The 26,026-nt window shown below is 40.2% G+C and overlaps 1 protein-coding gene across 2 annotated transcripts; it reads right to left on the bottom strand.

The window, feature by feature from the left end:
* Positions 1–19: 19 nt before the first annotated feature.
* Positions 20–25,075, bottom strand: UBE2D1 (ubiquitin conjugating enzyme E2 D1). Of its 2 annotated transcripts, XM_081004797.1 has the most exons (7): positions 24,853–25,074; positions 8,749–8,812; positions 8,626–8,657; positions 6,422–6,499; positions 5,329–5,434; positions 4,544–4,637; positions 20–2,815 (listed from the first exon to the last, which is right to left on the bottom strand). In XM_081004797.1, exons 1-7 carry the CDS (start codon positions 24,874–24,876, stop codon positions 2,770–2,772), a joined length of 444 nt encoding a protein of 147 aa, XP_080860923.1. In that variant the 5' UTR covers positions 24,877–25,074; the 3' UTR covers positions 20–2,769. The 2 variants fall into 2 exon arrangements, with proteins under 2 accessions (XP_080860923.1, XP_080860924.1); XM_081004798.1 differs by lacking the exon at positions 8,749–8,812 and having other exon boundaries at positions 24,853–25,075.
* Between the last annotated feature and the right edge of the window lie 951 nt (positions 25,076–26,026).

The raw sequence follows: 26,026 nt of genomic DNA, 5'->3' as shown, positions 1-26,026 counted from the left end.
AAAACTTGACACACTCAGATTTCAAATCAAATCTTTATTTTCATTCAAGCCTCAGCTGACATCTTTAGGCAGAAAAAATACCACATCAGAAGTAGCTAGAAAGTACGCCTTATTTAACAACTAGAATGACTAAAGATTACACTTCAAGAATTTCAGTGATACAGAGATCCTTTGCTTTAGTCATGCCAATAGTGCCAAGTGAGGAATATACAGAGAATGAGATGGCTCAGTTAGTGCCCTCGCTAAGGCATTGTACAGTATAAACTGGTATTTGGTGGAGGGGACTGAAGCACAGACAACATTTATGCCACCATAATGGAAGCACCAGGACTGAGCAAATGTTTGATACAAGGAGCGGGGCGGGGAAGGAACCTTCACAATGGATCATTTAAACAGCAAAAGAACATTTACCAGGAAATACAAAAATACTTAAGAGGGAATGCTTAACACCCTCAGAAGCTGTGGTTTAAAGAAAGCCAAGAGAACGGAGTTCTTGTCTTCTTAAAGGCGCTACGATTGGCCTGACAGTATGTAAAATAAGTCTCTGAACTTCAGGTTTAAATGTCGCTGAAGAGAGACAAGTATGGGCTCAACACATTTGTTCACAAATAACTCTTATGAAGCAAGAATAAGAGGCTTGCTGATCTGCACCTTTTGCTCAGCCTGAAGACTTTGCATTATGGTAAGTAAATTCCTTTTTGTATGATGCATACTTCAAAGCATAGTAACATCTAAACAGTTTCAAACCAGCCTCCATATAATTTTAGCAAAGCAGAAGATTAAATGTTCTTTCACTTAACAGGCATGCAAATCAAACTACCAAATTACACAAGAGTTTATTGTAAGGGATTAAAGGACTATAAATTATTTAATCCGGGACAAGCCTATCATAAACATCTAAGACAGATAGGGGCAAAAAAGTTTGGGAAATCACTCCATCAGAATATTTTACCAAGGGGTAATTTTTTAGTATTCATGTCAAAATGTGGTGAATAGTTTTGCTTTTCAAGCTATGGCATCCCCTTTTTCAAGTACATTGAAGCAATCATATACTAAATTGAAACACTTATTGGCTATTTGTAGAAATTGTTTTTTTCACAGCAAGCAAAGTCACTTACAGAATGCAATGAATTTTTTTCAGTGCTTATTTCAGAAAGATTCCATCTTACGATTATACAGATTGAGGTAAACAACTGAAGCCTAGGTGACCATTACGATAAGTAGAGACTTATTGCCTAGGCTGTCAGAACTATCCAAGAGTTTCAAGATTAAAATGCTGAACAGGTTTTTTTTTTAATTTAAGTCCAGTAATACAAAAAAATAGCCACTGGGATGCTTGCCACATTTCTACCTATTCCAGTTGTGAGCTTTTTGTTTAATTGTTCCTTGGTGTAGCCAAACACTAGGACTCTATGGTGGCAAAACCTTCTAGTCAAGTAAGTTGTGTTTAGTTAGAATTGCTACAGCCACAAAATAAATGCATTCAATAAGCATTTACTACCTCAGAAGCAACATACTTTTTAAAAAATTAAAGCACTCTTATTTGTAAAGTCCCTAAGGCTGTTTTTCTCCTTACATGCAAGGTGAAGTATACATATAATGGTTTAGAGGCATCAGCTTAGTGTGTGGAAGTATAACATCAATATATTGTTATACACGTGAGGGAGAGAAGAAGCATCAGTGACATTTCAACATTCGTTGTTATCAATTTAAGCAAGATTTGGAGATCAGAGAGAAGTTTTTGTAGTGGGTACAAGATCCAAGAACTTAGATCATATACACAACACAATGAATTTGCATGTAAAGTTATGCAACAGCTACCATAATATCAGTTCACAGCAATTTCAAACACACAGGCCAATTCCTCCCAATAGCAAGTCACACATTTAACAATAACTTGATCTTTTCAGAGCAAGCACATGTAAAGGATGTGCAAGAGTTAAAGAACAGCCAAGACAAGTAGTAAAAAACACATTTTATTTATATGGAAAAGCTTCAAGTCAATTTTGTTAAAAGGTCAGAGATTATACTGCCCTTATGGGATAAAAAAGTCAGCTGTGAATAGAACAAAATTAGTTACATTTCTTTCTACAGAGTAGTGCAATTAGTTCACATTGCAATAAAATTAAGTATGCAACAGAATCAAAACCAAGTGTTTCTCCATAATCAGTATACTGAGAATTAGAGTGCAAAGTTTGTTTTAAGAAGTTTATCAGTTTATAGAGCATTCCTCTGGGGAGGAATAGTTCACTCATTTAATAGCAGTTGTATTTTTTTTTCAATACTGTGCAGAAAGTCTAAAGTGAGTTGACTTGCATGGTAAATAAAATATAGTCTATACAGTAAAAAAATACAAATTATACAATGAACTAACAAAGAATGAAATTCAAACACAGACTTACAGGACTGACATCTCAAAGACACACAGAATATCTCTCATGTAACACCTAGTTTTTCAGCAAAAATAATTTGGTTGCTCTACAACTGCATTATGGATCTTGTAGGCTGGAGACAGAGATGTCCACGCATCTTTAAAAAACATAATAAATGTCTTTTGCAAAGCATACAAAAAGGATAAATACTCTCATCACAGTCTTCAGGTTAATTTTCGTAGTTATTTCCTTGTTCCAGAAACACACTTATATGGGTGAAAATCAAAAAAGGGCTTCATGGTACACTGAAACAGTAAACTGTGCTCCATTTACTTCTAATTTTGAAAAAACCCTAGAATTTACAGTACTCTGGTATATATGAAAAAGTCTTCAAAGTTTACATTGCATATTTCTGTGTCCATTCTCTTGCATGTCTGTTGTATCTGTAAAAGAAAACAAAAGTGAAAACACACAAGCTTAGGATTCACAGTGTTGCCAACAAATTTATTCAAGGGCTTATTTAACAATCTTATTCGGTTATATGTTGCACCCATGCCCACACTTGGGCAAAAGAGCAGGTGCTGAGCAGAAAGCAAAACAGTCTTGGACGATGCAAAGTCTTAACACCTAAGAGTAGCAGATGGTTTTGGTGCATTTTAATGGTTCTGCATTTTATAGATACAGTATTTTAAAGTGTGTTGATTACTGTTATGTCTTATTTATTATTTTCTATTTTGTGTTTTAATATTATTATTATTTGTATATCATCCTGAAGTCTTTGGAAGGAAGGGTGATTTGGAAATGCAGCTAATAATTAATGATTTTCCAAGGCAAGAGAACCCCATGATGCACACCTATTGCTTCCATTGTATAATATCATGGCTGTCTGCACACAATCAGTGTGTACATTTGCATCCTTCCTGGTCCGTCAGAGCTTAGGATACAAGCTGAATAGAGTTTGCTAGTCCAGCTGAAAAGCTGTGTACAGATAAAGTCACAGACTGAACATGGTGATGTGTGATGTTATCCAATGCTAATGGAATTTAATAGGTATGACTAATTTAGATTCATTAATTTCAATGGGTCTACTCTGAGTTGGATTTAGTTGACTACAAGACATGAATTGCAACTGATGGACAGTAACCTGATAATGGGCAGCACCACTATGCAGGATACAGACAGGGCTGCACAGAGATTACAACATGGGATAATTCCGAAGTACAGACTTTGGAGTGGCAATCTGTAACCTTTACAATGCCTTCATATTGCTACACCTCAACATCTTTTCCCCTTTCTCAACCTTACAATTTAAGAGACAGACGTTTACAAACTGAATTACAACAAATATTATCCAACACGTGAAGGATTGTTGGCATCTTCCTGAATCAAACGTGTACACGAATTAGCCTAGTTACCTTCATTAGGCTGAGTACGATACTTACAGCCTGTCAAACAAGCACCTATAATAACAACCATCTCAATCTGCTCACAAACTAGGATGCCACACAGGTAAAGACAGTGAACCTCTTAGCTAGTCTAAATTAGCTTAAAGTCTAGCTCAAAGCAAGGGAAGTATGCTGAACCACAGACTAAAGATGATATGACTGAACACAAGGTCAGTTTGATGACACCCCAAAAAGTTCAATGAGGTTCTCTTCCAAACATTTGTAGGGACACAAAGGTGGGTGTCCAGAACTTTGCAAAGCAGTTTGTTATCTAGAAATTGGCTCAAACATTAAAGCCAAGCTGGCAGATCAGTGAACTTTAGGATAAGTAATACATCAGAAAAAAGGAAGGAACAAGGCTGACATGGTATACAAGTTAAATAATTCTACAGACTAACTGCTGCTTCAAACTGAGGAATGCAAATTTAAAATTTTATATTTATGTCCTTAGTGGCCCAAGTATGCAAGATGTCAAAATGGAACACTGTAAACATTCTGAAGTAGTACAATTGTTTGTAAGCTTTTTTAAAAATCCATTTTTATGTTAAAAAAAACCTTATGGGTGATATCCAACGTGAGTCCTATTCAAGAGTACACCCGCTGAAATCAATGCAGCTCCTCTGTTGCGTATCACCCTATCAGAGTAGTCAAATCGTAAGTGAGGTGAGAGGCTAAGAATATAAAAACCAACTGATTCAGATTTTTAAAAAATATATCCATACTTACTTTTCCTTGTCTGACTTGTAGATTTGTGCAATATCTGGTACTAAAGGGTCATCTGGATTAGGATCACAAAGTAAAGAGCATATGGACAAAAGAACTATATTAAAAAGAAAAAAGATAAGTTAAAGAGTGTTTATGACATGAATGTGATAGTAAAGGTCAAGAGGTAGATGCAAAGTTTTTCTCCTTTATAGTAATGCAGATTTTCAAACTTTATTGAACGATATGTCTTCCAAAATAGTAGATGATGTACATGGTCACACAGCCAATGCATCTGGGTATAAGATCCTGTGGAAAACTTTGAAGATCAAACACCTCTGTCTAGATCAGGGGTCTGCAACCCGTGGCTCCGGAGCCACATGTGGCTCTTTTACACCTTTGCCGCGGCTCCGGGGCGGATAACAGCGAGGGGAGGCGGCGCATTGTGCGCCCCGACACTCCCCACTGTGGCGGGCGCTGTACTGGCTGTGACGTCGCATGGGGGTGGTGCGTGCGTTAGTCACCAACCGTCCCAACGTCACCTTCCCGCCCGCTGTCAGATCGGACATTAAGGTAAGAAACAATATATACAGTGTTATATTTGTTTTAAATGTCGCAATGGTTTTGTGGCTCCCAGGATTTTTTTCCCTTCGGAAACGGGTCCAAGTGGCTCTTTTTGTCTTAAAGGTTGCAGACCCCTGGTCTAGATAATGCCTTCCTTTAAACTAGATGCATTTTCAGCTATAAATCATAATCAGAAACAGGGATGGTGGCGTTAAATTGGGCATAGTATTTCTCCAAATAGTTACCTTTAGATACAGTCAGAGCAGGTGACCACTGTGACCTCAGGATATCAAGACAAATACTCCCATTACTATTTATGTTTGGATGGTATATTTTTGTTGTGAATGCAATCTGCAACAGAAGAATGGTTACATATTTTTACAGAGTTCTAATCACACACACTGTCCTTTTCTTACTCTGTATTTTATTTCTCCATCTGACATCTCTAAAAGCCGAATACCTTGGCTTGATCACAAGTAGTGATACGTTCTGTTACACAATCTGTTACGAATGCACAAGGAGTATTAGCTATAGCTGTTCCCTGGGTAAGATGATATAAAAAGTGCCTTATGGGCTATGTAGAACATGACGATCCAATTCATCTAGCAGCACCTAAATGCAAGCTCCACAGAAAACATACAACCACTTAAACAGATTTAAGCAGTAATTCCTATTTTACCTTTATATATACAATTCTAGCAAATTTAGGAATGTCAAAAATTAAGATTAGCAATGGGATAGCGCAAAGCTGCATTAAAGCAATTTGCTTATTAAAGGAGTTAGAGACCAATAGTTTTAAAAAATGCATTTGAGGAAAATGGGGTTCGTTGGAAACATACCAAGATCAATAATGTCAGAGAAACTCTGCGTAGAGACCAATAGGTTTAGGTTTATTAAATTTATACATCACTTCCAACTAAAGAAGCCCCAAAGTGATTTACATCCAAAGTAAAATAAAATAGTAAAATCACAAGCATGGTTAGAAATGTGTTTTAACAGAACAATAGGCCAGATTGGTATTCTGCAAAAACCAAGTGTGCACTTTGTACACGTCACAGAATTTCCTGCATCATGGTTACTTTACCTTTTACCTTCCATGGTCCAATAAGCTGTGTGTGGAAAGAGTTCCTGGAATAAATAACTCATTTTAAGAGTTTCACAAAGCTCTTGGCTAGGCCCTCTTTAATTCTCTCTAGCTTCAATAAGTTAGTTATCTATGCTATTCTATACTGATCCTTCCAATGTATTTAGCCTCAAAACAATGCTACATTTAATTTTCATTTGTATTTGCACATTACACTTAATTCTGAAAAGCACATATCACATTTAAAAGATTACCTTTGGTGGTTTGAATGGGTAGTCTGTTGGAAAATGTACTGTGAGAAAAAAGACTCCCCCTTGATATGCACTATCAGGCTGGAAAACAAGCAAATTAACAAGGTAATGCTTTCATTCTTCACCAGTGTCTCCCTAGTACACTTTGCCCAAGTTCAAAGCCTTAGTCCTCCTCTTCTTCAACAGACATAATCTGTGGCCGCCACACTCTATGTTACAGGAACCCACACCATTCAGGGCATGATGCAAAAACTAAAATGTAGTATTAGGTCATCATGGAATTTTTGCAAATTCTGCTCATTCTTTTTTTTTTTTTTTTAAAGAAAGTGTTTGCAGGCTCAGATCTAGTGTGTATAGAAGCATAACCCAGAAGAGGTTTCAAAGTATATTTTGCAGAAATCCCCCCTACCTGAGAAAAACAAGTTAATGAAGTTCAAAAGGCAGAGCATTGAATACATAGAAACTGAAGAATACCACAATATGATGCACATTTGAGGGGCAGATTTAAAGTACGTATCTTTCCCCACTTCCTTTTGATCAGGAGGATGCAGCTCAAATTACTGAGGAATATATGTGTGTGTGTGTGTGTGTGTGTGTCAGAGAGAGAGAGAGAGAGAGAGAGAGAGAGAGAGATGAACTCACTTTTAACCATAGAGAAACAATTGTATCACTTAAAAAAACAACTCCTCAATATATTGTTTTTAGGCCACTTCCTTCTCTGCACACCTTAGACCACACACAAATTTCTGACTATATGCATCTTTTTAACATGAGGTTTTTAAAAGCAAATAGGAATAACAGCCCATTTTATTATGAAGGCACATACCAGAAAGTATATATTAATTAGCAAATTAGGTTTTGAAAACATGCCTATGTAATTCCTATCCAGGTATGGCTCTATTTGTTCATATTTGACCTATCATGATATCAATACCATTTTTGTGTTGAAGATAATACAATAAAATACAAGCTTAATCAAAATAAACTGTAATCAAGCTGAAACTTGAAAGAGAAAGGTTATAATGATTAGAAATATACTGTACTTCTTGCTACAAAGGAATATAAAAAGGGCAAATTAATTATTTCTATAAGCCATAATTATAAGCCTTGCTATTAAAATATAACCAATGTTATGATACTATGTGATTATGTACCAACTCTATTCTGTATCCTACTCATTAATTTTTACCCCCCTAATTGTCTTATATGCATTTTGATTGCAAATGGCTCTGTTGTCAATACAAATACGAGTGGGGCTAGAGGATAATCATTTCTAGCTCTGTGTGAAAAACTGAGTATTTTTGAAGCAGTCTCATTTATATAGACTTTTGCTTTCAGATTTCTGTATATAACTTGCATTCATGTCATAGATATTTCTCCAAAACAGAAGGTGTTCAAAAGTTTGAACTAGGAAAGACCTTTCAATTTTATCAAAAGCTTTTCAGTGTTGAGAAAAAACAGAGCTGTTTCTTGCTTAGCAATAGAAATACAATCTATAATATGTGGTTATATGTATTCCATAACTAAAATAACCTTTCATCAGTCTGATTTTATAAATTGATTTTTATGCACAATTTCTGCATGCCTTTGCTTTACTAAAAGAACACTTGTCTGAAGGCAGCTGATGGACTGGGAAAGTAGTACATTTATGTAAAACAATGTATGACTTCATAGTACAGGAATGTGAATTAGGGAATTCTGAAATAGGGATTACTCTGCCACAGCTGGTTATAAACCTAGTAGTAGACTGATCACAAATAAAAACACCAGTGGTCCTTGAACCCATCTTTGTTAGCTCACTTGTTATTTCACATAGCTCTCCACTACCATAGGTCTCTGCAGTCCCATCTGTTGGTCCTATTTATTACAGTCTTTGCACTTATCTCTTATATGAAAAACATGATTCTGGCTTTAAAAGCAAACAGTATCTTGGCTCAGACTTCTTGAATGGCTTAATCTCCAGCCCAGCTCTGGAGTTTATTTTTTAATTCCCTATGTTGGCCAACGTGTATAAAGTGTGATAGTGTCTCTCTCGTTGTGTATAAAGTACATCTCTAGTTCACAAATAATCACAGTCTATTTCCTCTTCACAAATGATTCTACGATCTAGAAAACATTGACATCTATTGTCTAGAATACAGAAATCCATTAAAGCTTATTACAGAAGAGGAATCAGAAGATCAGTTATGTATAAATTGCATACTTACAGGTCCCATAATTGTTGCTTGCCAATGGAACACTGAAAAACACAAAATATTATTCACTTTATTAAGTGTTTAAGCATAACAAAATAGGCAAAAGTATCTTGCCATCAACTATAAAGATCTTACAGTCATCTCCAACAGGTCCTGCTGAACAGTGTGCAGGTGGGTCACGTTGCAGATCACTTAGCTCCTACAGGAAACATGAAAACATTTGCAATGTTACTTAAACAAACCCAAGATTAATTATCCAAATGTGGATCCTCTTTAGGTTTGATCAAGTGCTCCCACAATTTACAACAAAAAGGAAAGAAAAATTTCAATGAAGACAGAGTTTTCCAAATACAATGACAACCAATTCAGAATTAAGCGCTACAATTAAATTAGGCAGCTGATCACCATACTTTACTGCATATAATTTACACTTCATTTCCATTAACATGCTATTCAACAAGAAAGTATGCATTCCACAATATTTTAGTTCTCAAATAGGAAAAACCTGATGTAGGACATTGGTAAGTGGACTTGAAACTCAAGTTGACCACAATATTGTAGCTTGATCTAGTCTGTGACTTGCAAACAGGAACACACAATGCATCGTTATTAAAGCATTTTTATTCTGCTATTCAGCCAAAAAGATTCCCAGAATGGCTTGCAATAAATGGTGCCGAATGCCAGACAGAATGATCCCTCCTCTTCTTCCTCCATGTGCTGTTCTGGGGGTTCCTTCTCTGTGTGTAATGTATCATTCCATTTCATAGCCCAAACAATAACCTACATTTCTTTTCCACAATATGAATTTCCCCTTTCAAACTTCTGCTTAATTGCGATTTACCAAATGATGCTTGAAACACTGTGGTTCAGCTCTCTCCTCACTAACCATGTCTGTTGAGGTCTAATGTGGGTGCCCTTCTAACTACCATCAGCACCAGGCACCATGATCAATGATGATGGCAGCTGTTGTCCAGCAACATCTGGAGGGCACCACACTGATGAGCCCTGGTCTAGCACAAACATGGGGAACCTCAGGCCCAGAGGCCAAATGCAAACCTCCAGGCACCTATATCTGAGCGCACACCCTCTCCTCTGGCCACATCTCTCTCTGGTCCTCCATTGCACCCACAGGTACTTTTCCCTAGTTGGAGTATGTCCTTTAACTGCATCTTGCTAGCCTAGATAAAGAAGTTTGGGGTGTGTGTGTGTGTGTGTGTGTGTGTTTGTTTGTTTGCTTGCTTGCTTGCTTGCATGTGTGCGCATCTGCAGAAACCTCATTTTTGCACAGCTCAAATGTAGCCTACTGTATGAAGGATCGGCTACGAGAGTCAAATTAACTGCTCTGCTCACTTTTGCTTCCACAAGGAATTCAGTGTTTGGATTGAAAAAGATTCCTCACCCCAACCTAGTTAGGGCCATTGGCAAATGTCTGCCCTCATAGATATTCAAAAGAGCACCAATCAGGTTTTTGTGTTCTCAGTGGAATATAGGGAAGAGGCAGTTTCTTGAGTACATTTAGCCTCATCACTTTAGGTTTTTAAGTTCTCAATGTTACTTGCTGATCACTTAGATGGGCAATTTTCAATTAGCTGAATTCTCTGCACATCATTTTTGAAGGTGCCATTCATAGGGATGTTGCAGCTGACTTCAATTCTCCAGAATACTGCTCTGGACATTTTGCTCACCCACTGCAAATGAGTTACTGGTGGCATGCAAAATAGTTGGTTTGGATATGTGGTTCACCAACCAGCGGTTGATGAGCAGCAGGAAGGTGAGCAAACATAACAGCATGCCATCCAGGGGTTCATCCTTATTGGTACAAAATAGATTTCCAGCTATGCTTGAGGAAAAATCACCGTTCAGGATTATTCACATGAACATTTCTTCTGGGAATATTCATTCAACCAGAGCATATAGAAGGCATGGATGGGAGTGGTAACAGTATCCTGGAACTGTTTGCATTGGACTCACTGGCATATGTAGGACTCACATGGGACTCTGCTGAATAACTAATGGTATAATGCAGGATTTGGAGCAGAGAACCCCATAGGAGTGGAAGCTTTTCGTAGCATTGCTTGCACAGGTATTGAGCTCCAGTAGGTGAAAAGAATCTTGCCACCCCTGAATAATTGAGATGTTTCTGGGCTTCAACCAAGTACAGTTAAGTTTTTAGAGAAGTGAACAATTTTAGGGATGTTTGGTTTCATCTGAAGCTGGAAACTGTAAAGATGTCTTCCTCTGCCTCGAGTTCTCCTGCTTTGTTTAAGAGCTTGCTGGCTTCAATGTTCATGACTCATGGTGCTTGGAAATCTGACACTAGTGGATCCTCTCTCGAACTGGTAATATCTGGCTTTGCACATATAACTTGTTCTCCCCTCTCAGTGAAACCTGAGCCACTTAGATTAAAAAGGGAACTGCACTTCCAAAAGATTTTGCCATTGGTTTATTCGGACAAGTGTACACTCGAATGACCTCAGTGGACTGGCATGCAACTCGTTTCTCTGAATAAAATTAGTTGCAAGTAGATAGGTGAGAGCTCTTTTCTGAAGGTCAAGGAAATTATTATGTGAGAGTAACACGCCGGCTACTATATTCAGATAACAGAGCCAATAGTTTCCCCAAGATTGTTTGGAGAAGGGCAAACTGATGTTTTTCTGGCTGCCATTTGGAAAAACAGGATTCTTCAAAATAATTTAAATAAGTATGAGAGAAGTGCAAATTTTGTCAGGCTTATACATGTCCTGCTCACCTATGGTAATTAAGCATCATTCCCAGGTGACCAAACAGGGAAGCTTTTACAAACTGGGTATGATATAGCCAAAGCTGAGTACTTTATTTTCTTTTATTCCAATGATAGTCTCTAGTTTAAATCAACAGAAATACTTAACTTTCGTTCACTGTAATTGCTGAATGTGCCTTGTGATAGCAAATGTACTGCCTTTTGAACTGAATCTGACTAGAAGGGGAGGAAGGGAGAATTAGGGGGTTGGGAAACCTTTAAAATAGTTTAAATAACTATTCACTAATGTTGCTGGCGATGACAGCGCTGTTATCTTTTGTAATTATAGAACTGCCTGAAACTCAGTCTTGATGCTGTTTGTTACAAATTATGCTCATCTTATAAACTCTAGTCATGACTTTTGGTTCCAAATTTAGCACTGCCTTTCAGGCAAGAAAGGCTTTAACTACTGGCGGTACAGCTCTTTAAATGGGTTCTGTTAATTAAAAAAATAATTCCCAGCTGCTGCCATATTGGGACATAGCAAAGAGGAAACTAGTTTGCATCAAGGTGAGTACAGAAACTATAAATAAAAACTGATGGATCGTATCATTTTCCATTTAACATCACGAACAGTAAATTTGAAAAAAGGGTTTGTTAAACATTTTTGTTGTGACCCTTTTCAGAAGAGCAGGTACATAAAGGTTGCACCAAGTAACAACAAAACTATTTTTAGCCTAACAGACAAAAGGTGGTATCCTACTAAGTTCTACTTAAAGTAGGCTCGTAGACTTTAGCTGTGGATAAACCATTGATTTCAATGGGCCTCCTCTGAGTAGGATACCACACAGATTGTGGGAAAATGTAATGCTAAACAGTGAAGATGTAAATTTTGACTAATACACTGCTAGGAGAAATTGCTCCTTTATATAATTATAGAAAAATAGTGCTCATTCATAATGGTACACGAACTTGAAAACAAGACTATATACAAAGGCAACTGGCCAATTCTAATCGGAACCTGAATAAACTCATAATTTTTTTCTGCATTGGGCTTAACAGTTAATATACACTCAGAAGCACTTTTCAGCCGAAGACTGATTTGTACATTGAAATTAACCATTTATTTTTGAGTAGCCGATGGGCATGAACAATTTGTCATGAGGGAAAGTAATGGATTTTGAGAATCAAAATGCCTATTCAAGGAAATAGCTCCTGTGATGTTTCATGAGCTTAGAGATGCGAGCGGAAAGGAGGCAGCTAGCAGAGTTAGGGAGAGGCACAGAGTCTGCCAGCAGGCTCCCTACAGAAGCAGCTGGTTCCAAGAGGCTATTGTTCTGGGAGGATAAGGCCTTGTTGAGGCTTTCTACCACCTGCCTGAGTGCCTGCAGCTGCTCAGGGCCCCAAACCATCACACCTTGCACTGGTGCCAGTGCAAGCTGCCCTGAAGGGGTGATACCAAAGCACTTTCCCCCCTCTTTGGGTTGCATCTTTAGGACAGGTTGAGGACAAGGGTTCACCCTCTTTTAATCGTTTTATAGGTTTTATGTGCTGTATTTGTCTTCTCCTCTGGGGGGTTGTCATGTTCCCTCCTTAAGGCCAGATGGTACTTGCCCCTTTTCCAGGGAATCATTCATCACCCCTAAGACCCACCCAATCAACTCTCTATGGTTAGCTTTAAGAAGCCAAGGCAGGCAAAGCTCAAGGGGGCAGGCGGTTAGCTGCACTTCTTCAAGCAGCTTGCTCAGATCCTCAGGCTGCAATAATCCAAGCTGATCCAGTACAAATGGAAGAGACAAGGCTCTGGATGCCTTGATTGGACGTGCTCTAACTGTGGCACTCAAAACTATCCAAACATCTGAGCCATCTTGTCCCTTAAGCACCCTGCAAAGTTGCCCCAGGAACCTTTCCAGATTGTAGCCACGGAAGACGGTTTTGTATGACGAGAGCTGTCTTGTGTCACCCATGCTACGTCTAGGCAAAGCTGCTGGGAGTTGTCATCAGATTTTGAATGAAGTGCCAACAATATGCAGACGACGCTCAGCTCTGTCTCTGTGTTCCATCTGAAGCGGGAGAGGTGGTTGATAAGCTGTATATGGGACAATAAACTGAAGTGGAATCCTGAGAAGACCGAAGTGTTGTGTGTCCCAAGTTCTCACGTCCGGGAGGTGGGGAGACAGCCTATTCTGGCCAGGCCTGCACTCCCCTGGAGTGCAGCATCGCAAATACTCCTGAATTCAACACTGCCAATGGATGCTCAGGTAGTCTTGATGGCTAGGAGTGCTTTTTTTTAACTCCAACCAGATCGCCAGCTACGGCTCCTTTCGGAGAGGAATGACTTGCTTACTGTACTCCATGTTCAGGTATCTTCCAGACTGAACTACTGTAATGCACTCTCTCTGTGGTCGTTCCTTGAAGAAGACTCAAACTTCAACTGGTCCAAAATGCAGCAGCCAGATTTAGGTATCACATAACCCCTGTTTTAAAACAGCTGTGTTGGCTGCCAGTTTGTTTCTGGGCCAAATTCAAAGTGCTCACATTATTGTTTAAAGCCCTAAATTTAGGCCCCAAATGGAGGAAAGACCATGTCCTTCCCTTAAGACACTCTCTGGTGTTAAGATCAGCAGAAGAAGGCCTCTTTGTAGTTCAAGCCCCCTCAGAAGCATTGTCTAGGTCCATATGCCTCCCTCTCCACTGAGGTGCATCTGACAACTCCAGTATAAAGCTTTCTGCAAATGTTGAAGACACACCTCTTTCCCCTGGCCTTTGACTCCTCAGATGTATATTGTTGGAACCCACCCTATTTTTGTGACTGTAAGTTATTTAAATTGTTGAAACCTGCCTTGGCACCTAAGCACAACTTTGGATTCAACCTCATAATCAAACCAATGAACTGAGATCAGCACTGATACAGTATCCTGGAACTTAACAAGACAAACTCTACATTCCATTCTATTGGTTGTATGATCTGTTTATGCCAACTAACCAAGGGGTTTTCTATACTGGATATTCAGTTTTTCCAACGTTTCAGGTGCTCTTGCAAAATGATCACCAGGGGATTCACTGGGAAATTGTGGCCTAACGCTGCAAAGTGGTATTTGTTTATTTTTCTTTATCATGACTCCTGTTTCAATTATGCTTTCAAAGCCATTGAGTGGTTCACAATGAAGAAATAAGCCACATTGAAAAGATGTTCTCTGCTTAACAAATCACCAGGTAATTTTGTTATATACATTCATAGAAGAGCACTGGTGAGATCTTCTTATGCTTTCACAGACGGAGGATGAGTTTGTCTAGTTTCATAATGCTTGAGAGTCTGTTTTTTTAAAAGAATGACACAGCAGCTGATTTAGATGACTTATCATGAGTAGGATCATTCTTGCATATGAGTGTGTTCTGGTCCTTGCCTGCTTCTAACCACTCACAATATGAAAAACAGTATTTAAAAATTGGTCTAAGTCTATACCTATCACTTCTTTGCTCCCTTGCCCATACTACAGCTGTCTTCTTGACCCACATTTGAATCCAAACTGGATGCTTTCTTTGGAGGAAATGGTGTAACACTTTCAGCTGAATTCTCATCACCAAGGGCTTCAGTTTCTATCTCCCCATGCACACACTTTTGATAAAAATGACAGCAGTGGTGTTTGTTTTGTCACCATGTTAGTGCTGCTACTTGTGCCTGGGTTAGCTATAATTCCTGCTCAGAATCCTCTTATCTGACACTGGAGTCGGTCTGTCTGACACAAGCAAGGAGCCCTCTCTGCAGTGCCCTGAAAACAAGTAATGGCTATTTTGCTCCTACAAGCTGAAGTGATGGACATCACCTTGGATGGCTTTAAAAGAGAATTAGACAAATTCATGGAGGATGAGGCTCTCAATCTCCATGTTGTACAGAATGCCTCTGAATGCCAGTTGTTGGGAATCACAAGCAGGGAGAGTGATCCTGCACTTAGGTGCTGCTTAGGGGCTTCCCATAGGCATCTCTGACTGGCAACCATGAGAAAAGGATAATAGACTAGATGGGCCTTTGGCCGTATCAAGCTGGGTTCTTCTTATGTCATCATCTGTGTTATCTGTAAACCTCAAAACCTATGCCAAAGTTTTGTGATGGTTTTGTGTCACAAGGATGGGATTTTGTGTTGCAAATGACATACCCAGTGGTGGGTCCTAAGAAAGAAAATCAGGACTATTTCACACCTAAGAATCAAATGCATTTCCCTATAATAAGTGACTTCCAGCATGAATAATTATTTGCAAATATACTTTCCAGAAATATTTCATGGATTCAAATATTCCCCCATAATCCTGATAAGAATAGCTAGAATGAAATTTTTAAAGAAGTATTTCTGAGTAAAATTTGAGCTACGAGCAAATTAATTCCTTTCTTCTTTCCAGCAGAAAGGAAATAACTACTTATGGCCAAAGCATCTTCTCTGCTGTAGCATTTTCAACAAGAGAAGTTGTAATAGAAATGTGAATGTGTACTGCCCACCGAGTCCTAGACAGTGGTTCTGCAGATGAGCTGTGTGAATGATTCACTGAGTTGCCAACCACAAATAGAGCCTGCAGAGTTTAAAATTAGCACCCTAATAACCTCTCCAAAGTTCCCAGAGGTTTACTGAACAACTTGGCACTTCAGTACAGTTGAGAAAACACAACAGCGCTTTTTCAAATTACACCACAAAATACTTCCAGTGTACCCAAGGTAGGGAGATGGGATTGAGAACATATATGGTACTGCCGGGCTGCAAATTGTTTAGACAGATTCTGCTTCAATAATGTTATAGTTCCTTACTTTTCAATCATTTTCCTTGCCACTCCCCCAAACCTCCAATGTAAATTCAACACATCAAATTCCCAGCCAATGGACACTCATGAACAAACTACACCTTCCTCTCTGACCAGATACAGACCTATGGAAAATATTAGTCAAAGCAAAGTGCTTTGACTACTTGAGGGATGTTATAGAAAAGCTTAATGTTGTTATTAATCGGCATGAACAATTCATCCATGTGTAAGAATGATGCATGGAATCCATGGGATGTACCCTTTTCACACACTTTTCCAGTATATTTTGGTGTATTTAATGTGTAGCTTATATTTTAACAACAGCCACAAGCAGGGGGGAAGCAGGACTAGGGCATGCAGAGACAGGGTTCAATGCTCCCCTCTGACATGCCCCTTAAACTGCTATTAACTTTAGGAGGAAAGCTACCATTGGTGGCAGTGGAAAGCATTACTTCCATGGCTAACAGGATCTTGGGCAGGCAAGAGATTTTTCAATCAAATCACAGTATGCGTGTAGTTAAACCAGTAATCCCTGCAGTTCTGATTGTGATTGGGGCCCCTAGGGATGTTGTCATAGGAAAACACATACTTGTTCAATGTATTCATGTATTTAACATCAAATCATCTTTGGCCCTCAAGACTCTGCAATAGCGACATCAGTAATAGTTTATTTAACTGGGCAAGCAGTAGGCTTCCATGAAGACCTGCATTCTAAAATCAATTAAGCTAGCTGGTCTAAATCCAAGATCCTGGTTTCATACACTCTTTACCTATGTTACACAGGAAGGAGAAACCAGTCTAGAATACAACTGCCAGAAGCACGTTAAGTTAGAGGGCATTAGCCTTGCTAGGCCTCCCAATCTGGATGTCATATGGCATCCGGCATGGGCAAGGTAAAAGCCACAGCTGGAAAGCACCAACTGAGAGTTTAAAAGTGCGCTCTTGATTGTTCCTTTGTAAGCTTGACTTCCATTGGGCATTGTTTAAATTTGGTGCCAAACGCAAGCTGTGCTGCTTTCGGTCTGCATTGGTTCCACACAGGAGCTTCCAATTTATAGTCACAACAAGTCCTATCATTCCTGACTCGTGGCCATGCTTGCAGAGGCTGATGGGAGTTGGGAGTCCAACCACTGTAGGCCATCATGCTGATTACAATGCCCTGCTCTATCTAGTGCATTCGTTTGCTGACAAGTCTACTTCATTTCCTCATCAAGTCAGTCACCAGCTGCCAGTTGCACAGGGTCCTATCAAATTATCAGCACACCTTCTCTCACATATTAGCTCACTCTTCTAAATAATGACTTTCTTGAATACACCATATATCACTAGGTGGATCAAATTAGTATTAAAGCTGTGCTTTTATGACAGAAAACCTATTTCTGGAAAAGGACCTCATACAGGGCTATCTGAGATAGAAACCTATAATACAATTTTTGAAAGTATTCTGACAATACTCATTAAACATAAAAACTTACTATAATGCAATCTCACACAAAACACAATATGAAAGATTAACGTTCAGCATAACTTTGCAGCTTTACCTCTCAGCAGGCACTTCACGTTAAGACGTGTACATTAGTAGAAATATTAATCTCAGCAGGGACTTGAGCTCCATGTACTCTATAATGCCCCCAGCTATTTTTAAAATACAGAACTCCTCCAAGATTAATTGTTTTTATAACTCTGAGATGGAACATGTTGAACAGAGTTGCATATATATTTTCAGTAACAAGTGCCAGAGGGCAGCTGCTAATCTGCAGAGGTTTGGTGAATAACCATAATATGCATTGTGTTTTTTTAAAATGAAGCAGATGCCAAACCACACTTGTTAGTCATGTTCAGCTGTTTTACATATTACTCAAAATCATTCACTTCCAGCATTTTTTTTTTTTTACCATGGCTTGAAAAACTTCTCGATATTTGAACTTTTTGAGTTGTCCTTTCTTACCCTCTGATTATGAGATCCTTTAGTATTTTAGCATTATGTTTTTCAGTTTAGTCTCCATGACTAGGAGCTGTTTATTTGGCAGTTTTGTTACACCAGAATTCTACAAAGTTTCCCCATAGAACGTAAAAACAAATTGTGAATGGACATCTCTTTGACAGTGAGACATTCGAGGAGCCACAGTTATACTTTAAAATTGTATGTCACTGTTCCTCCAAGGAACCCAGGAGAGTATATAAATAGTTATCTAATTTTACCCTCACCACCACCTTTTTAGACCAAGACTCAGTGGCTTGCCTAAGGCTGCCTAGTGAACAGCTGAGCAAAGATTTGAACCTGGCTCTCCTCAGCCCAAATCCAATACACTGTCCGTGACATCTCAACTGGCTACATCTCCCTGCTACATCTCTTCCCTTCTTAATTAAAAATATTTACAACCAACACTGGTGTAAGTCATTATTTAACTTGGTTCCAGTAACTTCACAAGATGGAATTTGGAACTATTAGATTCTGCACTTGTTAAACACTTCAATCCAGACTTAACATGAATCTATACATTTTTTCCAACCACCTTGTTTTTAAAAGCCATGTGCTTTATTTAGAAACCCAGGTATTATTCTGACTTGTATGCAATCATTCAAAGTCATTTTGTTTGGCTATATAATTCACACAACTTACATGTTTGCTTATCGTACGCTGCCCTTGCAAATGTGGCCCATACTTTGACAACCACGGTGCTCAGTTTCTCTTAAGCCTCTTGTTAAAAAGGAATTTTCTGCACGTACAATTTGATGGTGAGGCCAACTGGATTGGCCAATGCCTTTCTGAAAGGGCGCCCTAAAACATGGTTCTGGTATCCTCTGCACTGCAGAAGAGGTTCTATACCTTTCACATTGGCATTCCTCATCAGATAGGGAAAGGCTTTGTGGAAGATAGAAAGCACTGGTTCAAGACAAATGTATTTCTATTAAACTTACCGCAAATTCCTTATGATGGCTGCCTTTAAGGCAGCAGATAAGAGAACATAAGCCTGCTTTTTTGGTTATCAAGCAGATATTCCAACCCCTCCTGATATTCCAACCGTTATCCTTATGGCTGTGCTGAGACACCTCCCACTTTCAGAAATCCTACCACTTCATTTTAAGTTGACAGGCACCTTAACGTGGAACGTACCTTCAGATATAAATCATTCCCCACATGCTTTTAGGGATTCACTGTCAAATTACTCTTTGGTATAGCTCCCCTTCCCATCGCTTGTAAAAGTGTGTTTTAATTTGTTATTAGTTTATGTAGGCGCAGAGGGTACCGAGTGTATTTTGTTTTGCAAAGCTTCTCAAGCACCAGCTGACAGCTGGGTGGAGGGTGAAGTGCGCTAATTATTATATTACTTCCAGCTCTAGAACATAACCATAGTTAAGCATTGGAGGCTGAACACAAGCCACATTTGCCATTTATGATAGCAGCATGTCAGCCTTACTGCAAGTGTTAAAGCATAACGTCATCTACAATTAGTAGGGATGCTTGTGTTGCCTTGTAAGATTCTGTCCCGGAAAGTGTAAGATTCCGTAACCCTGAAGGGCAGCTGCATCGACAATAGCTCTCCAAATGTCTCCCCCCCCCCCAATTTTACAACCTTTGTCTAAATCACTGCTCTTTTACAGCCAGATTTACTGCATTCCTCATTAGTATTTTATCACTTGGGAGTCTGGCTTGCAGTCACTTGCCCTGCCTGTTTAGGAGGGCTTTGGGGGTGAGAAAAGAATGGAAGTCAAGATGATGCTTAGCAACAGTGTTTTCAGAGTAGGTTCTTCTGTTACCCGGAGCCAGTGAATCACTGAGCCTTCCTCTACTGCTTAGGTAAATGGCTGGTCCTGGTCCACAGGTGAGAAGCTTACCCTGCAACAACCTGCCCATGCCATAGTCAGTCCTTCTGAAAGTGGGCCAGACCTGGAAAAAGAAGATCTGCAACATGGGACTTCTCACCTTACACCATGGTGAATAAAGGAGAAGTGTTGCAGCAGCTCCCTCACCACTGGGGATGCTGGCTGATGAGAGGCAGAAAGGGGCCCATTTTTGGACCTGATGATGTCATCCACTATCTATTCCAGTCATCTCCCTTCCTGCTTTAGCAGGACACTTATTTATTTAACATTGCTGACACTGCGGTAGCTGCCATGGTCTTACAAGCAACAGAGTGAACAGCAATGATTTGCCCCGCCATTTGTCATTCAAGCTGCAGACTGTGCAAGATTTTTATATTATCCATCTTGTTGATTTCAGCACTAAAGAAGCTAGCTGGTGGTTCCTTTGCTGTACTGAAGAACACCATTCAGAATATGCTTGTTCTTCACAGACCACCACATTTTCTTACCTTCTAGCTATGTCATGGGGAGATAAATGAAAAGCTTTCAAACTGAAACTTAACTATATTTCTGGTCACACAATGCAGTGAAGTTCTGCATGCAATTGGGGGGCAAGCAAGGCACACAATGGTAGTTTTGCTGAAGCATCCTCTTCAGGTACCTGCACTACTCAAAAAGCAACCTTGTCTTAAGCTACAACTGTATTCATTATTATTTTGACTATGCTATTAGCACACACGGTGCCTTAGAGAGCAACATAGGCAAAAACTGATAGGTACCCACCCCAAAGAATACAACTAGAAAAACAGAGGGACAAGAAAATGGCAGGAGTAGATGCTTACCAAAGAATGTGGGTGATGCATATTCAAAATGGAAATTGAACTTTAAATATATACGGTATTAATTTAAAAGAGTTGCCTCTTCAGCAGAGAGGCCATTTCAAAGAAAGCTTCCAAAATCTTATTCTATTCTGGTATTTTGAAGGACAACTAAAGAAGCACAAGGAACTACTCACACTTCCCAGACCACAGTTTAAGAACCAATACATTAACCAAACTCTCTAATCTAGCTTAATAGCGTAAAAGGCATAAGGCCAACAGCGAAGCAGATTAAAAGATGCAACTTTTAATACAAATCCATTTAAATACATGCTTGTAAGATTCCTACTCTACTTTTCCACTATGAAAAGGCCTCAGGGCTATTTACAACCAGCATTACAACAACAACAACATGTCAAATATCAAAATGCAGCATACTATTTTATAAAACCCTTTATATTATAGTAAAAGAATTTGCTTTTAATTAAAAGCTTGGGTAACTAAGATAGTCTTGCAGCACAGTCCTATGCATAGTACTCAGAATTAAGTCTCAGTTAGACTTACCCTGAGGTTGTGTAAAAAATGACAGCCATAGCCTATCACTGAAATTATAATGGAGAGTTGCAGTCACATATAGTTTGCTCCTTGTCACTGACCAGGTAGTAGGATTGAAGTTTGACTGATCAAGTGTCATCAGTTATTGGTCAAATACAAATCTATCAGAAGTGTAACAAGAGAAAGTATCTTACAATGACAAGGACTTCTGTCTAAGGCCCTAAAGTTCAGCTGACCAAGATGGGAAAAGTGCTGAGAATACAACAGAAGAGAATACTACAGACCAATCATGAATAATCTTATGATACTGACTAAAACTATCCAGGCTCATTCCAGAATACAGGGAAGCAAAGGGTGGTGTTTGCCTCCCTTGTGATGAACATTTCAAATCCAGCATAGGGTGGAAATACTACTATTCCTTTGTTGATCAGATGCCTTGGAATAAGAGCTACTCCATCTGTGCTAGACACACATGATGGATGCCCCTCAATCCAGTGTTGGTTGGTATTTACCTTGGTTGGACTGTGGGTCTTTAAAGTGTACCACAAATCTCTTAAGGGAGAGTCTGAAAGGCAATGAAGCTAGTAGACACAGCACCCCTCAATATAGGTGAACTGTAGAAATCATACCAGCATCCAAAATTTACTCAGGTAGTTCTGCTCATACCTTGTTAAAATGTGCAACTGAATTAAAAATACCTATTTCACTCTCTATGCCAGTGGTTCAAAACTTTTCTCCCATGGACTACTTGAAAATTGTTGAAGGTCTTGGTGAACCACTTACTTTTTTTCCTGCCTATCATAGCAATTGTAGTGCGTTGTGCCAGATGTTGTTGTACAAGTTTAAATTGTATTTTTACAGACATGCTGCAGACTACCTGAATGAAGCTCGTCTGCAGACCACAGTTTGGGAACTCCTGCTCTATGCATTAAGAACGTCTGCAAGGGAATATTTCCTATACCCAAAGTATTCTAAATGCCCATTCCTAACAATTGTATCTTTGAAGTGAGTCCTGATTTCAGTGGGGCTTACTTCCAAGTAAATGTAGTTAGGATTGCAGCCTTGGCACATTTGTAAAATGCCCTAAGCAGTAAGCTGCTCCCAGAACAACAAAGTAAAGCTGAAGAGTTATAAAAACAGCCCTGCTGGATCAAGCCAAGCCCTATCCTGTTTCCCACAGTGGCCAGCTAGAAGCCTGTAGGATGCCCACAAACAGGGCAAAAGGCCTCTCCCACTGTTGTTCCCCAGCAACTCTTATTCAGAGGCCTATTACATTTGATCCTAGAAACAGCATATAGCCTTCATAACTAGGTGGCATTGATAGCTGTCAAAAGAGATTAGAGTCAAACGTATGGCTATCTAAGTTGGTGGTCATCAGCACATCTTATGGCAGTGAATTCCATAAATTAGCTATGCAATGTATGACAAAGTACTTTTTCCTGTCCTAGATCTCCTGTCAAAGAGAATCTCCCAAAAGTCAACTGACTGCGTCTGTTGCAATGAGACATCACCTTGGGTAGACAATGAGTCAGAGATGTCAATTCTTCTTGCACATTGAACACAATTTCAGAAATGGTGTTAAGTAGTTCCCCTTATCTACATTCACAAAGAAACTGTGTTAAGTGACACCAATTACTGATAGCTGTAACATCTATAGAGCTTGCCTCCTTTTTGGCAAACCTTCAGTTTCTCAGTCCTTCACCTTCCCTAGCTTTTCACTATTAACATTCACTTGACGAGGACAACATTTGAATATCCCTTTCTTTTTTTAGACTATTAGCAAGTACTGAAGCATATCATTCATGTGGAAAACAAGTTAGAAACAAGAAATCCTCCCTCCATAAATGGCATTAGCAGCAATGATGACTACCAAGGGAAAAGGTAGAACACAGGGACATTTCAAAGCAAATGGACCACAGAATGCTCTTTCAGTGAGGCAGGTTTTAGACCCCTAATATTTGGGGGCAAGAGGTGGAGATTATGTTAGACTCCCAACTCTCATCAGTCCCAGCCAGTATGGTCAGGATGATGGGAACTGCCATCTGTCCCCATCCATTTTAGGGGAATACACAAAATTACACCCTCCTATCCCAAGCCACAAGTCTCTCTCTGCCCTCATTACATCAACCAGAAAGCATTGCCAGCACGGTATCCATGTACACTCCCAATTGCTACTAAGGATTAGTGTTTCAACAAAGCTACAAGCTAAATGGTAGAGCAGGAGCCCACCCACTTAACACATTTTTAATTAATGTGTGGATTGTGTCGTTATATGGTCTACTCAGTAGGTGGCACTGAACTTAGTTATGTTTGGGTGAAATCTGGAGCTTCTTGTTGTTTTGGAGACAATTGAGTTCTTATCTAGTTTCCTCACTGGTGTGAGTCCTCCAAACCTTCCAGGACAATTGGCTTGAATGTGAACTAGTGAGGTTTAAATATCATACTGTTCTAGCTGCATGCTAACTACTGCATCAATACTTATTCCTGCTTTGTAATGGAAGAAGTCCAGAACATGGCTGGAAGAACTCGCACTGAACTCCCCTTGCCAGCATTGGCCCAATTTCCCAAATGCTGACCATGGTGTGGGGAGAAGCTGCAGAATGAACTTCTCAAACTATCCCAGCCACACACACACAAAAATCTATTCCATGCCTGTGGAGCAACATAATGACGTCTCAGTATGCATTTCCCCAAGCATTCTTTTGCACCCATTTCCACACTTGGCAGCCTGGAATAAGACAATTCACTAAGACCTTACTTCTTGTTCCTGGGCTACATTAATTCAGATTGCTGGTGGATTGGAAGCCTCTGTATGTGCAAATGTTCTCCTGGGGATTTATTATTATTTGTTGAATTTATATCTCACCTTTCCACTAACTGGTGGCACAAGGCGGCTGATTATGACCATGACATAAACGCAAATGCAAAGAGCAATCCTGGATGCTAAAGCATTTCGATGGCCTAACTAGATACGGTAACCCTTGTTTTCCTGTTCTGATGTGATGCGTGTGTGTTGTGTGCGGAGGGTAGGTAATAAGCACACGCTGTACCCCTCTGCCTCCCTCCCATCCGAAGTGGTACAGTCCAGGAAAAAAAAGCTGCTATACCATTGTATTGGTACAAACGCGAATATATAAGGCTTGCCTATGGGGGGGGGGGCTGTCAGCTTAACGAAGGATTTTTCAGTGACCCCCAAGCGCTTGCCTAAACCATTGCAGAAATAAGACGGGACCCTTACGGCTTCCCTGAAGGTGTCCGTGAAAATATACATGCCATCTTCTATATTTAAAAAAAGGGGGCGGAGGGTGGTCTCAACCGAGCCCCCCCCCCGCCCTTAAGCCCCTCCATATAGGCCCACATCCCCCCCTCAGCCATCACTCCCCCCACCTCCTCCGGCCCCTCGCGAGACCTGCGCATCCCCTCAGCCCCAAAGCGCGCTCCTCGCCTGTCTATTACTAACCCCCCGAGGCCCGGGCGGCTCGAAGCTCACCCAGTTCCCAACGGACGGCCAGCAGCCCAGCCCGGCCCGGCCCACTCGGGTGCTCTCACCTTCTGTATCCGTTTCAGCGCCATGGGGAGCCGGGGATGCGGGCGGGCCGGTCTGGGGAAGCTGCGAGAGGGGGGAAGAGAGAGGAGGAGGAGGCGGCGACGGCGTTGGCTGCTCCAGGAGGGGGCCGGGCTCTCACGGGGCGTGTTAAGGCCGAGGCCGAGGTGCCTCTCCGCTCCCAATCGAAGGGTCTTTTGTTTCCGCTTCTACTAATAGACTTCCACGCCCCGCCCACCGCCTCCTGACGCCCCCGCGCTGCATTCTGGGGCGTGTAGTTCCAGAGGCGCCCCGGCGGCTGCGGCTGCGGCGACCCCCGCGGTTCTGCTCCGGGGAGGTGGGTGATGACGGCAGGACCCGGAATTGGTCGGGAGCAGCCCCCCACGCGGCAAAATACTGGTGGGGGGGGTGACTTTAAAGGTTAAGAGCATTAGGGCTGATTTGCTGCTACATGGCATCATAGGCATCCCTCCTCAGCAAAATATGATTTGAAGCTCCATAAGTAATTATTGCATATATTCCGAGAAGAGGTAGGTCAACAGGGAAACACGGTGGAAGCCATTAGATGGAGCTTGAATTTTGTTGTGCTTCATGAGAGAAACCAGCAACTGGTAAAGAGCAAGGCACAATTCTTTTGGTCTAAAAAGACAGAGGCCTCAGAGACAAAGAGAGCTGTGTGATGCTTTTATTTAAAAGTTGATGTTGGCTTAGAAAATAGTTTGTTCGACGCTGTGAAAGTAACTCAGTTGTCTTGAAGCAAGCAGTACAGTGAGTGGAAATGCACCTATGGGTTCTGAAATTGCATCCTTGAATCTCTGAAAGCAATATTTACTTATTTTTCCTGCTAGACTTTCTGTACCTTTAAATAGCTGCCTAATAATCAACAGTATTGCATGGCAGACAGACAATCAACATCTCCATTAAGCAGCCTTTCCCATCCTGGTACTATCCAGATGTTTTGGACTTGATAATTCATCAGCACCAGCCAGCATAGCTTGATGGTGAGGGATGATGGGAGTAGTAATCCAAAAATCTGGAAGACACAAGGCTGAGGAAGTCTGCTATGGAATTTGTGTGTCATGTATCTGTAAAGCAGAACCTTTTACAAGAAAGAGGTAGCAGGGCTACATGCGGTGAAGACAAAATAATAAATATGAGATTTCATTCTTAATATATGCA

Source organism: Podarcis pityusensis (genome assembly GCF_964106645.2).
Source record: "Podarcis pityusensis genome assembly, chromosome: 5".
Classification (NCBI taxonomy): Eukaryota; Metazoa; Chordata; class Lepidosauria; order Squamata; family Lacertidae; genus Podarcis; species Podarcis pityusensis.
The sequence above is the reverse complement of the archived record's forward strand: the minus strand, read 5'-3'. Positions and strand labels throughout refer to the sequence as shown.

Bases quoted from the DNA above. Each gene is read 5' to 3' on its own strand.
- UBE2D1 (XM_081004797.1), bottom strand. From the start codon at position 24,876: ATGGCGCTGAAACGGATACAGAAG. The intron at 8,658-8,748 runs GTAAGATCTTTA...TGTGTTTTTCAG, and splicing joins AGGACCTGTTGGAGATGACT to TGTTCCATTGGCAAGCAACA. The intron at 2,816-4,543 runs GTAAGTATGGAT...TTTCTTTTACAG, and splicing joins TACAAGTCAGACAAGGAAAA to ATACAACAGACATGCAAGAG.